At 35.9% G+C, this 16696-nt stretch overlaps 1 protein-coding gene across 50 annotated transcripts in view; it reads right to left on the bottom strand.

Annotated features, from left to right (window-relative positions):
* Positions 1-16696, bottom strand: part of dock3 (dedicator of cytokinesis 3) — a 397524-nt gene that overhangs the window by 91490 nt on the left and 289338 nt on the right. For all 50 annotated transcript variants that reach the window (XR_012397895.1, XR_012397898.1, XM_009296480.5 and 47 more), the window contains exons 13-14: positions 12274-12362; positions 11387-11512 (exon numbers count right to left, since the gene is read on the bottom strand). Coding sequence is in view for 48 of the 50 variants with exons in the window: in XM_009296480.5 (XP_009294755.3) it covers positions 11387-11512; positions 12274-12362 (215 nt within the window). In the remaining 2 variants the exon portion in view is untranslated. The remainder of the gene's footprint in view (positions 1-11386; positions 11513-12273; positions 12363-16696) is intronic.

Below are 16696 nucleotides of genomic sequence, written 5' to 3'. Positions count from 1 at the left end.
GTTAAATGGATTATGTACTCGTGATTCGAAGCAGTGAAAGTCTGGGTTTTGGGTGTGTGTTTGGATAACTAATATTAATAAGATCTAAAGATGTTGATTTGGTGTTTTTTTTTTCAAACACAAGTAATTTCGTCCTAAATGAGCATAAAAAGTCAGGAAAGAAATGGAATGCTTTCATTATAACGTTAGATGTGTGCCTTTTTAAAGTGACTCCTGTTATTTAATGTAATCAAACGAAAAATCTAAATAAATCATTCATTCGTTGCTCTTTAATCAGAATGTGTACGTTATACAGTGAAGAAACGGCTATTGAGATTTGTTACTTGATTGAGACTTGAGACTTGATTCTGTTTCTTTATATTAGCTATTCATTTTAATAAGCTGAACTGTTCCCTTATAATATCCCTTATTTTCAAATCCCAGTGTTGACATTCATATGAGAATTTATGAATAGAAAGAAGGGGTGCTGTATGTACAATAGAGATCAAAATTAAATCAAAATTTTCTTTCATTTTCATAAATAATGCAATCTTCTTCATTGAAAAGTTGAAGAAATTTCTGGTAGTAAGGAACCAAGGAACTTTTGTGGAAAACAAAGGGGTCAAAATTAGAATGCGTCAATAATTTTTGCATTAAAGAGCCCCAAGTGTGGGTTTTCCAAAATGAGCTTTCATGTAGTGTGTAACACAGATCTAACTGAAGTGAAATACCCAGCTAAGGCTTAATTCTGAAAGTGGACAGTTTTTAAAACTATTGATTCATCTAAAAAAGAGTCGACTCATAGTGGTTAGAATGAATCGTCTTCATAACGAGTCTTACGAAACGTGACTACGAAACAAAATTGTTGTGGGCGCAAACCCGGGAAAATTAAACCTGCGTCCTGCCCACTAACACAGCAGCGAAGACAAACAGATCCTGAAGTCATGAGTCAAGAAGAGGCTGTGCTTACCTGGATATTATGGGAAGTGTGAGGGGAAATAATTGATTCAGCAGTCTACACGCTTACAGTGGGCGATTCATTCTTTTGTTAAAGGAAGGATCAGAAAAGTCTGGTGTATGAGACTTGTGAGAATGGGCAGACAATACACCAAGGGTGCATGCAAAATAAGGCTAGTTTATTAGGCACAAAGGCTACACGCTGGTGAGCACTACAACCCCCTGGCTGGGGATGGGATCTTTGGGCAAAGCAGAGTACAGGTAAGCCCTGAGAACATATAACACTTCACGCAAGAGGTGCCACCGCAATAATTGCAAATAGAAATTATCTAAGTTACAGCTGAGAAGGGAGAAAAGCTCGGTCATGGAAATCACGCTCAGTAAATGATGTGCACGCTATCGGTTTCATTTTCACTGCTAAGTGCGGTTCATACTTCCCGTGCGAGGGGTTATGACGGTCACGGGGTTATGACGCGGGCCCGTCCGCCAGGGGCTTGACAAACCGCGCTGGGCATTTGTCTCACGCTGGGCATTTGTCTAGCGCTGAACGCTGTCGACTAATCGCAACAGGCTGTCATCGGTCCAATCAGCGCAGATTAGCTTTGCGCTAAGGAGGGGTTTGGGAACAAATGAATCGCTAAACGATTCATATGGGAGTCACTGGGATAATTGGGTAAAATTAAATTCATATTAGAAGACCATGAAAGTGTTTTTTGACCTTGCATGCATATCAGTATGTTGTTGGAGATCCATATAACCGAAATATGACCCTTTTTTTATGTATAACATGGGCTCTTTAAATATTGCTGTGGAAATTACTAAACTAAAGGTTACAGCAGTCAAAAAATGAATAGCAAGTGTCAAACTTTTAACTTTAAATGACTTAGGCATTACTAGACATACTAGTTTCTTAAAAACACTACTAGTCTCTCACAGGACATTACTAATATATCAAAAACACCACTAGACTCTCGCAGGACATTACTAGTCTCTCAAAAACATCACTAGTCTCTCACATGACACTACAGTCTCTCATAAACATTACTAGTCTCTCACAGGACATTACTAATCTCTCAAAAACACTACTAGTCTCTCACAGGACATGATTAGTCTCTCAAAAAAACAAAACATCACCAGTCTCTCAGAGGACATCACTAGTTTCTCACAGGACATTACTAGTCTATCAAAAACATTACTAGTCTCTCACATGACACTATAGTCTCATAAACATTACTAGTCTCTCACAGGACATGATTAGTCTCTCAAAAAATAAATAAATAAATAAATAAATTTCCAGTCTCTCAGAGGACATCACTAGTCTCTCAGAGGACATTACTAGTCTCTCAAAAACATTACTAGTCTCTCACATGACACTATAGTCTCTAATAAACATTACTAGTCTCTCACAGGACACTACTAATCTCTCAGAAACATCACTAGTCTGTCACAGGACACTATGAATCTCTCAAAAACACAACTAGTTTCTCACACAGGACACTTTAGTCTCTCGAAAACATCACTAGTCTCACACAGGACACTACTAGTCTCTCAAAAACATCACTAGTCTCTCACAAGAAACCACAAAAGATTTTCTAGTGGGATTAGCCATTACTTTTTTGGCAAGGATTTTCCAGACAATTTCAAGTAAGGAACCAAGGAGCTTTTGTGGAAAACACAGGGGTCAAAATTAGAACGCATCAATAACTTTTGCATTAAATATTGCTGTGGAAATTACAAAACTAAAGGTTACAGCAGTCAAAAAAATGAATAGCAAGTGTCAAGCTTTTAACTTTAAACAACTTAAGCATTACTAGACATACTAGTCTCTTAAAAACACTACTAGTCTCTCACAGGACATTACTAATATATCAAAAACACCACTAGACTCTCACAGGACATTACTAGTCTCTCAAAAACATCACTAGTCTCTCACATGACACTACAGTCTCTCATAAACATTACTAGTCTCTCACAGGACATTACTAATCTCTCAAAAACACTACTAGTCTCTCACAGGACATGATTAGTCTCTCAAAAAAAAAACATCTCTAGTCTCTCAGAGGACATCACTAGTTTCTCACAGGACATTACTAGTCTATCAAAAACATTACTAGTCTCTCACAGGGCATTACTAATCTCTCAAAAACACTACTAGTCTCTCACGGGACATGATTAATCTCTCTCAAAAAAATAAATAAATAAATAAATAAATAAATTTCCAGTCTCTCAGAGGACATCACTAGTCTCTCACAGGACATTACTAGTCTCTCAGAGGACATTACTAGTCTCTCAAAAACATTACTAGTCTCTCACATGACACTATAGTCTCATAAACATTACTAGTCTCTCACAGGACATGATTAGTCTCTCAAAAAATAAATAAATAAATAAATAAATTTCCAGTCTCTCAGAGGACATCACTAGTCTCTCAGGGGACATTACTAGTCTCTCAAAAACATTACTAGTCTCTCACATGACACTATAGTCTCTAATAAACATTACTAGTCTCTCACAGGACACTACTAATCTCTCAGAAACATCACTAGTCTGTCACAGGACACTATGAATCTCTCAAAAACACAACTAGTTTCTCACACAGGACACTTTAGTCTCTCGAAAACATCACTAGTCTCACACAGGACACTACTAGTATCTCAAAAACATCACTAGTCTCTCACAAGAAACCACAAAAGATTTTCTAGTGGGATTAGCCATTACTTTTTTGGCAAGGATTTTCCAGACAATTTCAAGTAAGGAACCAAGGAGCTTTTGTGGAAAACACAGGGGTCAAAATTAGAACGCATCAATAACTTTTGCATTAAATATTGCTGTGGAAATTACAAAACTAAAGGTTACAGCAGTCAAAAAAATGAATAGCAAGTGTCAAGCTTTTAACTTTAAACAACTTAAGCATTACTAGACATACTAGTCTCTTAAAAACACTACTAGTCTCTCACAGGACATTACTAATATATCAAAAACACCACTAGACTCTCACAGGACATTACTAGTCTCTCAAAAACATCACTAGTCTCTCACATGACACTACAGTCTCTCATAAACATTACTAGTCTCTCACAGGACATTACTAATCTCTCAAAAACACTACTAGTCTCTCACAGGACATGATTAGTCTCTCAAAAAAAAAACATCTCTAGTCTCTCAGAGGACATCACTAGTTTCTCACAGGACATTACTAGTCTATCAAAAACATTACTAGTCTCTCACAGGGCATTACTAATCTCTCAAAAACACTACTAGTCTCTCACGGGACATGATTAATCTCTCTCAAAAAAATAAATAAATAAATAAATAAATAAATAAATTTCCAGTCTCTCAGAGGACATCACTAGTCTCTCACAGGACATTACTAGTCTCTCAGAGGACATTACTAGTCTCTCAAAAACATTACTAGTCTCTCACATGATACTATAGTCTCTAATAAACATTACTAGTCTCTCACAGGCCATTACTAATCTCTCAAAAACACTTCTAGTCTTTCACAGGACATGATTAGTCTCTCAAAAACAAAAATAACCGGTCTCTCAGAGGACATCACTAGTCTTTCACAGGACATTGCTAGTTTCTCACAGGACACTGCTAGTTTCTCACAGGACACTACTAATCTCTCAGAAACATCACTAATCTGTCACAGGACACTACTAATCTCTCAGAAACATCACTAGTCTGTCACAGGACACTACTAATCTCTCAGAAACATCACTAGTCTGTCACAGGACACTACTAATCTCTCAGAAACATCACTAGTCTGTCACAGGACACTACTAATCTCTCAGAAACATCACTAGTCTGTCACAGGACACTATGAATCTCTCAAAAACACAACTAGTTTCTCACACAGGACACTTTAGTCTCTCGAAAACATCACTAGTCTCACACAGGACACTACTAGTCTCTCAAAAACATCACTAGTCTCTCACAAGAAACCACAAAAGATTTTCTAGTGGGATTAGCCATTACTTTTTTGGCAAGGATTTTCCAGACAATTTCAATCAGGTTAATATCAGGACTCTTGGCTGACTATTTCATAATTTCCGTGTTTTCAGCTTGAAGAACTGCAATACAATAATAATATAATTTTATTTGATACTATATGTCAATATTTGATATTATTTGTTTAATTTACTAATTAAACAAACCAGTGGACCGACTATATTGCAAAACATCAGAAATGTAGTTTTGGTCTTTCTAAAACCCCTTAGGCAAAGTCATCAAAGTGGTTCAATATTTTTACCTCCAGAACTGTCTTAAGTCTCCAAAAGCCAGCACGAGCTAATTGCGTTTCATCTTCTGATGCAGAAGGTTTTATAAGTTCATAACTCTATGGGAAAAGAGCCCACAGTGGCTTCTATTGCAGCAAATTCCATTTTTATTTTTGATATTTGCTGCCAGTTTAGGAAGTCAGGAAGTGACGATTTGACGATTCTAAGACTAATTTGCGTATTTGGATGAAAACATAGCTATGGTAATTTGTAATGTTCTAAAAACCACAGATTTAGTAAAAACTAACTTCCTTTGTTGTGAAAGTGTCTCTTTGGTATTCATTTAGAAAACTTGCTGTCAGAGTTAGTAGTCACTTTAGACTAATTCACCATCTTGCAAAGCCAATGAAAACTGTAAAGTTGAAACAAAGTTTAACTAGTTTTACCACCAGATACCAGATTGGCACCAATAACAGAAAGATATTTGAAAGTACCCTGAGCTCCATCAAGTCCCTCACCTCTTTTTTAAAGGCACACAGTTGACACAGTTTTATAGCTAGTAACTTCGAGATGCCCCAAGGCTCCTTCTGAATCACAGAGAAGGGATTTCTTAACTCAACTTTGACGTGGCAAGAGTCCAGCTGGTTTTACAGGCCCTCTAGGGTTTTATAGCAGAGATTCGGTACAGTCTGTCAAAATGTGGGTCACATTCATTTATATAAGCTTGATTCTGGGCAGTTAAAAGGCAATGAGGCCGATTATGTGCTGTTATGCGTGATTATTGGTCTTGCTAAAGGCCATTTCTCAAGACTCGCTAAAGGGCTTGCGCATTATTTTAACCTTCGCATGAAAAGTGATGCAGACATGGAAGGCTGATTTTATGAGGTTTGCCAGGTAGTGGGTAAGTAAGTGTGCACAGAAAACAATCAATGCTTGCATTTGTGATACATACAGTTGAGGTTAGAATTATGAGCCCCCCTGAATTATTAGCCCCCCTGTTTATTTTTAACCTAATTTCTGTTCAACAGAGAGCAGATTTCAGCACAATACTAAACATAACAGTTTTAATAACTCATTTCAAATAACTGATTTGTTTTATCTTTGCCATGATGACAGCACACAATATTTGACTAGATATTCTTCAAGATACTTCTATGCAGCTTAAAGTGACATTTAAATGCTTAACTAGGTTAATTAGGGTAAGGCTAGGTAACTAGGCAAGTTATTGTATAACAGTGGTTTGTTCTGTAGGCTATACAAAAAATATTGCTGAAGGGGGCTAATAATACTCTTATTTCACACGGCTGCCATTTTAAAGAACCACAGCGAGGCTGCGGTGAGAAGAAACCCGGAAGTATAGGACCAGCACTGTAAACATGCAGTAGTAATATGCTGTGTACTACAAACCTCCAGCTGTTGCCCAATTTCAAAATGCAGAAATGGTGTAAACATTACTTTAATATCATTCAGTAAGTTTATTTTAAACGATAAAAAAGCATTTTAGCATCAAACAAGATCACAATTTTAGTGATACGCTTAAGTGTCCTCCTAGGCTTCAGCTCATGGCACTAGTTTAAACACTGTGGGGACGCTTTCATGCTTGAGCCTATGTAACCCGGTGAATGATAAAACACTGCAGTCCTCTGCAGCACACCCTCGTGTTGTCTATAATAGTGTTGTCCTGGTACTGAAGTTTTAAACCCTGCTGTTTCCCGCTAACATGGAAGCGCTGCTGAGCCAGATGACTCGACTGATCTTCATGGCTTCGCGCTTCAGTCTCCGTGTATCTGTGTTTAGTTTGCACTCAGTTAACCGCTCTTCACCCAGTGCAAACACAGATACACGGACTGGAGCACGAAGCAGGCGTCAAGATCAGTCAAGTCATCAAGCAGATCGCTCGGCTCGTCTGTGTTTGTGCTCGGTATACAGCGGTGGGTGAACTGATGACCTTTTCGGCCAATCACAATCATTTCTGTTGAACACGTGAACACAATGGCAAATCAGCGCTGTTTAAGAAAGCCATTAACATTGCCTTAAATGTTAGTGCGAAATTGCCGGTTTTTCTTTTAATTCAGTATCGTGACAAGTCTAATATAGTGAAAGAATCAGTTTATTAACTCGCGTTTGATAAATGGCATCTTAAACGTGTGTTTGGGAAAGAAAACGTTAGCTAACTAGTGCCATTTACCTTAACTTAGCTGAAAATGAGCTCTGATATCCCTTTTTACATTCACCATTCATTCAGATTGGACCTTTGGGTCACCCGGAAGGTGGAGAAATGATACATTTGTGTCACTTTATCTTCGCTGATAAGATATATAGCCAGTTACACAACATTCCTATGTAACTCCCAATGATACTTCCGAGTTTTTTCCCACCGCAGCCTCGATTTCGCTTTTGAAAATGGCGGCCGCGTGAAATCAGTCTATATTGACCTTAAAATGGGTTTGAAACAACTAAAAACTGCTTTTAATCTAGCCAAAATAAAACAAATAAGACTTTCTCCATAAGTACGAATATTATCAAACATACTGTGAAAATTTCCTTGCTCTATTTTTTTTTTATACAAAATTTGGGAAATATTTATAAAAGAAAAACGGTGGCTAATAACTCTGACTTCAACTGTATGTAATTTCACACTTCGATCAAATCTTGTTCAGAATTGTACAGAAAATACTCGACGACATTTATGAAATTCTTTACATATACATACAAACAACCTCTTTGTATTTTAAAAATCCCGGAAAGTTGTTTAGTGAGAGCTTTTATTTTTATTTACTGGTTGTTCTGGTGTTTTATCTGTCAATTTACCAACCAGACAACCAGGCTAATATTGTCATCTGAACACAAATCTTTTAAAAATGTGCAGACTTCAGTTTTGTAAGCATAGACGGAGAAACCTCATACAACACATTAACAGCATAGCACATCATAACACAGTGCAAACTGAAATAACCAACATATTTCAAGGATAAGAATGAGTTTTTGCACAGTTCTTGCACATGTGATGATTATTTTCATGTTATGGCAAACAACCCATTTTTTAAAGAAGTGTTTTGTCTAAAAATATTACAATTTAGGGAACACACTGAATCACATCTGATATTTATCTAAAAGTGAAAATTACATTTGGATAAATATTATTTATTAGACAACATGAATATTCCCAATTTAATCGTTAAAAATAAGCCAATTTATTAAATAACATCTCACTAAAAACTTCAATAATAATCTTGTAGCTATACCAAGGCTTTATAAACTGTATGATACCACAAAAACGCTTTTTGAATAGTGTTTTAGCACTAATATTGAATACAAGTTATCTGTCTACAAGTATATTTAAATTGTTTTGTGAAAATAAATGTAAAATATGAGTAAATTAAAGCTCCATCATCATGCAGCATGGCACATATATATATATATATATATATATATATATATATATATATATATATATATATATATATATATATATATATATATATATATATATATATATATATATATATATATATATATAAACTACTATAAAATAGTAAGTGATTATATGATTAAACATTATTGATGGCAAATGGCTATAACTTTTAAATATAAATATTAGAACGATGTAAAATAGCATTTTTGAGCTACACTATACTCATTGAACAGCTTTAAATAGAGCATGTTTAATTATTTGAATATTTCATCAAATGACTCTTCTTTCAAATACACTTGACAGGATCGTTTGGTGTGTATACCACTGTTACCCTGAAGACATTTCAGTCAGAATCTTCTGCAAATCCAGGCAAAAATTTACAGTACTGTGCAAAACTTTTAGATTAACATTACATGATTTATTTTACTGATGGTATAATGGATATATGTGACCCACAAAACCAGTCATAAGTGTAAAATGTTTTGTCTTTTTTTTAAATTGAGATTTATACAGCATGAATAAATGATCTTTCAGTTGATGTTGTTAGTTTGTTAGTTAATTATTTTAATTTAATTGTTTAAGACGTGAAAGACAACGTTGGAGAGAGGCTGTTTGAGCTGCATTTCCAGTAACGTTGTTAGAAATATTGTCTGAATGGATGGAATTGTGAATGTTGAAAAGTGCAGATAGGTTTTAATCCAATATGCCATTCCTTCTGGAAAGTACTTCAGTGGTAATACTTTCGTTCTCATCATGATAATGATCCACTAACCGCGGTAAAATCTTATTTTGAGAATGAAAAGAGCTGATGAAATACAGACAGTCATAAAATGGCCTCCACAGGGTCCAGACTTGACCATTATAGAGACTGTATAAGATCACCTGAACAGAAAAAGAAAGATCTGACACTCTAAACCTAAAGAAGAACTCTGGAAAGAGTGTACAATTAATATATCCAAGTTTAATTCTATTTATTAAAACCTTAATTTTATTTATTGAAGCTTCTCTTCCATATACTCAAATTTTCTACTTGGAGAAAGAAAACAGCTGATGAAACACAGACAGTCATGAAATGGCCTCCACAGGGTCCAGACCTGAATATTATAAAGACTGTATAAGATCACCTGAACATAAATGAAAGATCTGACACTCTAAACCTAATGAAGAACTCTGGAAACAGTATACAATTAATATATTCAAGTTTAATTCTATATAGTAAGACAGTCATGAAATGACCTCCACAGGGTCCAGACTTGACCATTATAGAGACTGTATAAGATCACCTGATCGGAAAAAGAAAGATCTGACACTCTAAACCTAATGAAGAACTCTGGAAAGAGTATATCATTGCATATGTTCAAGTTTAATACTCTATATTTAGACCTTAATTTCATTTATTTAAGTTTCACTCAAATCCATACACTCAAATTTTCTATTTGGAGAAAGAAAACAGCTGATGAAACACAGACAGTCATGAAATGGCCTCCACAGGGTCCAGACCTGAATATTATAAAGACTGTATAAGATCACCTGGACATAAATGAAAGATCTGACACTCTAAACCTAATGAAGAACTCTGGAAACAGTATACAATTAATATATTCAAGTTTAATTCTATATAGTAAGACAGTCATGAAATGGCCTCCACAGGGTCCAGACCTGAATATTATAAAGACTGTATAAGATCACCTGAACATAAATGAAAGATCTGACACTCTAAACCTAATGAAGAACTCTGGAAACAGTATACAATTAATATATTCAAGTTTAATTCTATATAGTAAGACAGTCATGAAATGGCCTCCACAGGGTCCAGACTTGACCATTATAGAGACTGTATAAGATCACCTGATCGGAAAAAGAAAGATCTGACACTCTAAACCTAATGAAGAACTCTGGAAAGAGTATATCATTGCATATATTCAAGTTTAATACTCTATATTTAGACCTTAATTTCATTTATTTAAGTTTCACTCAAATCCATACACTCAAATTTTCTATTTGGAGAAAGAAAACAGCTGATGAAACACAGACAGTCATGAAATGGCCTCCACATGGTCCAGACCTGAATATTATAAAGACTGTATAAGATCACCTGAACATAAATGAAAGATCTGACACTCTAAACCTAATGAAGAACTCTGGAAACAGTATACAATTTATATATTCAAGTTTAATTCTATATATTAAGACAGTCATGAAATGGCCTCCACAGGGTCCAGACCTGAATATTATAAAGACTGTATAAGATCACCTGAACATAAATGAAAGATCTGACACTCTTAACCTAATGAAGAACTCTGGAAACAGTATACAATTAATATATTCAAGTTTATTTCTATATATTAAGACAGTCATGAAATGGCCTCCACAGGGTCCAGACCTGAATATTATAAAGACTGTATAAGATCACCTGAACATAAATGAAAGATATGACACTCTAAACCTAAAGAAGAACTCTGGAAAGTGCTGAAGGACTCCTCATATCACACAGCACATTATTTCAGAAAATATCAGGACAATTAAAACTAAACAGTCCAAGCTTGATGCCAAAAGTAGCCATATTAAACACAGACTTTTAATTTTGTACCAATTAAACTGGTATAGTGCTTAGGACTTTTACACAGTGCTGTATGTATTACACTTCTTTTTCCTTCCCTCACTCCTAAATAACTATTCTGAGACTGTAGCGCGGGTACAGTACATTTTCTAACTCTTAACCTCTCACAAGCACCTACTTTCTTATCTCGTGGATTCGCTCAGGTCCCGAAACGAATCTCAAAATGCAACCGTGACCTTGATTTCAACTTACCTGGCATGATCACATCAGGGAAGCCCAGTTTTCGTGTGATGGCGACGCCACGGTTGAATATCATGGGGTTTTCCCTGCGCACTTGCTCCATGTCGCCTCTCAACAGCTGCAGTGAGATGATCAGACCTGAAAAGCACGGCCAAATGTGAGACGACTTCATTACCATGACCGCTGTAATCATCCTCAACATTATGTCGCTGTTTATTTGCTGAAATGAGGTCTTTGTTTTGGAGAACGCAGCGCAGAGATCGACGCCTCTAATGTTAGGATTTTGCACAGGTCTCGGTGCCACAATTCAATTCAATCAAGGCATTGTTTTGGGTCTAACAATGGCGCTAATGACCTGGCTCTCCGCTACCATCAATCCTTCATTAAACCGCCGACCCGCCTGCTGCAATCACTCATTCTGATTGCCTGGCTCCCCTCTGTTCCCAATTGGAAGGTTTTTTGTTCATCCAGGTCCAGAATTTGTATTTCTAGGCCTTCCCCTCGATGGTGGTACACGCTCTCAATTAGTGCAGCTAACACACCAATTACGTCTGAACGATACCTCAAGACCCGTCTCTATGATCTTATTTTCCCCAAGGGTTGGCTTTTCTCATTCATGCGGCTTTTTTCAGGCTCTTCAATATCATTCTGAACTATTTTATGATCTTCGTTTGGTTTTTAAGGTTCGCAAGATGACCTGGATCTCTGCCAGATCAGGTTTTACTCACAGTTGATTACTGGCCAGGGTCAGTTTGTCCTTCACAAATTGATTTTTTTAAAGACTCTCTTAAATCCTGTCTTCTTAAACATACATTCTAAATATGGGGGATATATGCTCATTTGACAAGTCCTCTCGAGTTTATTAGTTGAGTTTTTGACCGTTTTCTAAGTGCACTTACCGTAGTTAGTGCTGGGAGCGGTGTATTTGGTGCTGGACTTGCGGATAATGTTCTCATGAATCTGGTACCACTCGTTTTCATTATTACACCTGTAAAAGACAGAAGATAAAGGATGAGGCTTTGTAGTAAGAATAAAAAAAGTGCTGTCAAACGGATGAAGCAGGTGGAATCAGCATTTCAGTAATTCCCAGATGCTTGCAGTCACTAAAGGTAATGAATGAGTATACATGTGTAAGGCAGTGTCCTCAGTAAAAGATTTTGTCCTGAAAGAACCCTTATGAATACACCAGGGGCCTCATGTACGAAGACTCGCGTGGAAATCTTACTAAAACATTGCGTACGCACAAAGCTGTAAATGTGCGTACGCAGAAAAAAATTCAGATGTATGAAAGACTGCGTACGCCGAATCCCACGCATATTCTTTTGTACATCCGAATGAACGTGAAACTGAGCGCCACATGCACGAGCACAAAACCCCTCCCTGCCTCCTCCCCCTTATGAATATGCTAATGACTCTACTTTGGCAAAACCCAACGAAAAAGCAATGGCAAAAGCAAGCAAAAAGAGAAACTTTGAACAGAATGTGAATTGGAGGTGCTACTTTCGGAGATAGACCGGAGATAAGTGGTCTTATTTGCAAGTTTGTTCTCCGGAATAAACAACAAAAGAAAAAAATAGATTGGGAGAGTTTAGCTGAGAGTTTTGCACAGTTGTGTCTGAACATCGCAATTGAAATTAAAAAAGAAATAGTGTGATTTATAGGTGTAAAATGTTGCAGTACTCTTAACAGTCTCAGTGGCGCAGCTCGTAAGATGCATGTCAACATGTTTTGATACGTTCGAGCATGAACTCGGTTCGAATCCAGCGTCTTATGAACTCTTTCTTCTTTTTTCCCCCCACTATATATCAGATTTTGCCTGCTATTTATTACAAGAAAGACAAGTAGGAATCATTAATAAGGCTGTGCATCATATTTTATTTGCACATTTATTGAATGGAATTGTATCTGAAGATGAATCTGCATGCGTGAATCAGAAAGTGTCTTTATAGCAATGTGTGTGCAGTAGATAGCTCAGATTACATTGGGAAAACAGGCGACCGCTGCAAATTGCGTTTTAATGTTTAGCTGGTCAACTGTATGGTATGCAAACCTTATATACCTGCTAGATGAACCCGTCTCATACAGCTGCCATTGCAAGGCTCAGACACTTTGTAGAGAGGAATTTAACACAACAACCTCTAGGAGTCGCCAATGGAAATAAAACAGACACGCACAAAAAATGTGCGTACGCCAGCCATAAAGCTGCCGTGGAGCTGCGCACATTCCCACGTTCAGTTCATCGTTAGTAAATCCAAACGTGAGTGATTCTGAGGGTGAAACCTGGTGTACGCAAAGTTTTTGTGCGTACGCAGCGTTGATACATGAGGCCCCAGGTCTGAAAGTAAAACTGGGCTTTATCCAGTCACAGAGAATTATTCATTTGCCACAACACCCAATGGAACTCTAGTGTGGAACCGCTGCATTAGGGCTGCACGATTCTGGCAAAAATGTGAATCACACTTTTTTTTTTGTGAAATGGGGGAAATGGGGGACTCTATTCAGACTTAAGTCGCAAAATTTAGGACTTGAGACTTGCTTGACAAATATCCAAAAGAGACTCGACTTGACTTGGACTTGAGTGAAATGACTTTGAAATAACTTGTTTTTGTTAAATGCCCAATCGTTTGTTATATATTAAGCATTTAAAAACAAAACAAAACAAAACCTGTTAGTCTGACTCAGTGCTAGTGTTTATTTAGTGACACGTTTTTTTTTACAGTTATTATCATTCTTCTACACTGTTTTGTATCCACCTAATTTAACCAAACATCGGCATTTGTTGTATATTTTATTAATTTGAGGATGTCATTATGCTAATACATAGGCTATTTTATATAGGTATCTAAAATGCTTTTCATTCAAGTTCGCTTTGAACTTGAAAGACAGACACATATTTGACCTGTCAGCGGTGCTCATGGCTACTAAATATGTAAGAAAAAGTGGATGTCTTTTTTAACAGTTTTTTTTTACTTTAACCAATTGACAGTAAACTGTGTATAACATTGTCAAAATAAATGAAATTATTGTAAAAAATTGAATATGTTGTGTTTGTTGCATATAGGTAACTATTTATGTGATGTGGGTAAAAAATGGTGTGTTTCAATCAGGCTACCACCGCAAGTATATTTCAAACCTGTGAGAAGCCGTTTAACGTTTATGTTTTTTACATGTTAGAGGTTTAAGTTTAATAAAAAAAGATTGCATTAAAACAATCTGTTAAATGCTATATTCCAGTTTTTTTGTACTCCCATGCATCTTTTTAAAAACAATTTATCGGTGAAAAAAAATTAAGAACTAAGCTAGGCAAAACAAGAAACCATTTCAGACCATGGATCTCAGAACCTGTCTGTAGCGTAAATGTGAAATGGGCTTTATATATTATCTGGAATCTAAAGGTTCAAGCCTCAAGAGTTCATTCTTAGGAATTCATATTACAAATCAAAACATTTATATTGGAGTTATTGAAATGTACAAAATGTCATTTTGTCAAAAGAAAAAAGAATCATTTTGATTCAATAATTGTTTTCCCCCAAAAATGTACCTGTGCACTTTAGGATTGGTTTAGTCATTTAGGGTCTCATTTATTAATAGTATAATATTTTAATGGCTTTGAAGTAAGCACATTTATTCCCCTGAGCAAGCCATCTGATTCTGATATATATATATATATATATATATATATATATATATATATATATATATATATATATATATATATATATATATATCAATAAATATATACAAAATAAATAATCTACAATTTCATAATATGCTCTATCGTTTATTTTGTGGTGTTACAAAACACATTTTCATAATTTATATGAGTCCAATATTACACATCATTAAGGGGATTCAGATAGAAACATGAATAATATAAACTAGTTGAAATGTTCAAAGAGCTATGTTTACATTTTTTGTGATGATTTGAGTTTTTATGTTGAACCTGTTATCATTTGTCTTTGAAAAGTTCTTTACATTTTATTCATATTGCTACATTTTGAATCAAAAATTTGCTCGGAAGTTCCAAATAAAGTGGGAAATATGTTCACATATAAATGTGTACATTTCTGAGTATATACACTTTCAAATGCAAATGAAGAAATAGTGATTTAACTGCAGTCTATACTGTAAATACAGTTGAAGTCAGTTGAAGTTTCAACAATGTAATTTAGGTAGCAATTAAGTCTAACAGTGCTAAAATTTGTTGTCACTTCCACAAGTGTGTTAATTTCAAAAGTTAAAAAGAGTAAGTGCACAAGCTGTGATTGTTTAAAAGATTGTAACTGTTCGTTAGTGTTATTTAAAAACAAACCAATTCTTATCAAAAAGTGTCAAGTTTATGATTCTTATCATTTCATGTCAAGTTCAGCTTTACAATCTTAAAATGTCTGCAAAATCAGCTGTTTTGTCAACACTTCATACTTGAGAATCATTCAAACACTAGCTCTAGAGTGACGTTGGTAAATTAGTGTCATGTTCACCAGCGAACAACCACCAGATGTCGCTGGTAAACACACACACATTTAGGACTACAAATCTGCTGATAAACACACACACACATGCTCCAAGTCTCCACTAATTAGAATCCCACAGCTGATCCTGCTTCAAGACTGATTACACACAATATTTAAGCAGCACACACACTCATTCAGGTTGCATAGTCTTGTTAACTGTAAAAGTAACACTACAACGCGTTTTCCTTGTCTTGGTTCTCTGTGTTTTGACCTTAGCCTAGTTTATCCTTTTGTCCTTGTTTGCCGCCTGCCTTCTGACCCCTCGCCTGTGTTTGATTACGATTCTGGATTGTCTACATTAGTGATGGTGAAATGAAGCTTTCTGAACCAGTGAAGCGCTCAACTCAATTGTATCGGAAAAAGGTTCGTTACTCGAAGCTTTCTAAATCAGAGCTCGATGAGGACCTCTTCTGGTGAAAGTGTGGGAAAGCACTGTGTTGCCATAATGTCAAATGTTCACAACTGAACAACTCATTCATGTAGTAATACAACAGCAATATAAACAAATTACTCAATTACTGTAGTTTTTACACAAGATATATTACATTACACAACTGATGATTGTAGTAAGATCCAAGATATTCAAAAGTTTATCATAACACAATTAGTCCTGCTCCAAGCGGGGATCGAACCAGCAATTCCTGGTTGTAAGGCGAGTGCTCTAGGAGGACGCTATGTGAACAATGTTTTAGGGTCGCATTCACCAGATTGTGTCTGTTAAACACAATACTATGATATGCAGTGGTTTTCTTCAAAGATAGTCATAAAAAAATACGCTAATACACTTTAGTATTGTTCAAAACCTTTT

This window comes from Danio rerio, chromosome 22 (assembly GCF_049306965.1).
Source record: "Danio rerio strain Tuebingen ecotype United States chromosome 22, GRCz12tu, whole genome shotgun sequence".
NCBI lineage: Eukaryota > Metazoa > Chordata > Actinopteri > Cypriniformes > Danionidae > Danio > Danio rerio.
This window is presented reverse-complemented; position numbering and strand designations above follow the sequence as displayed.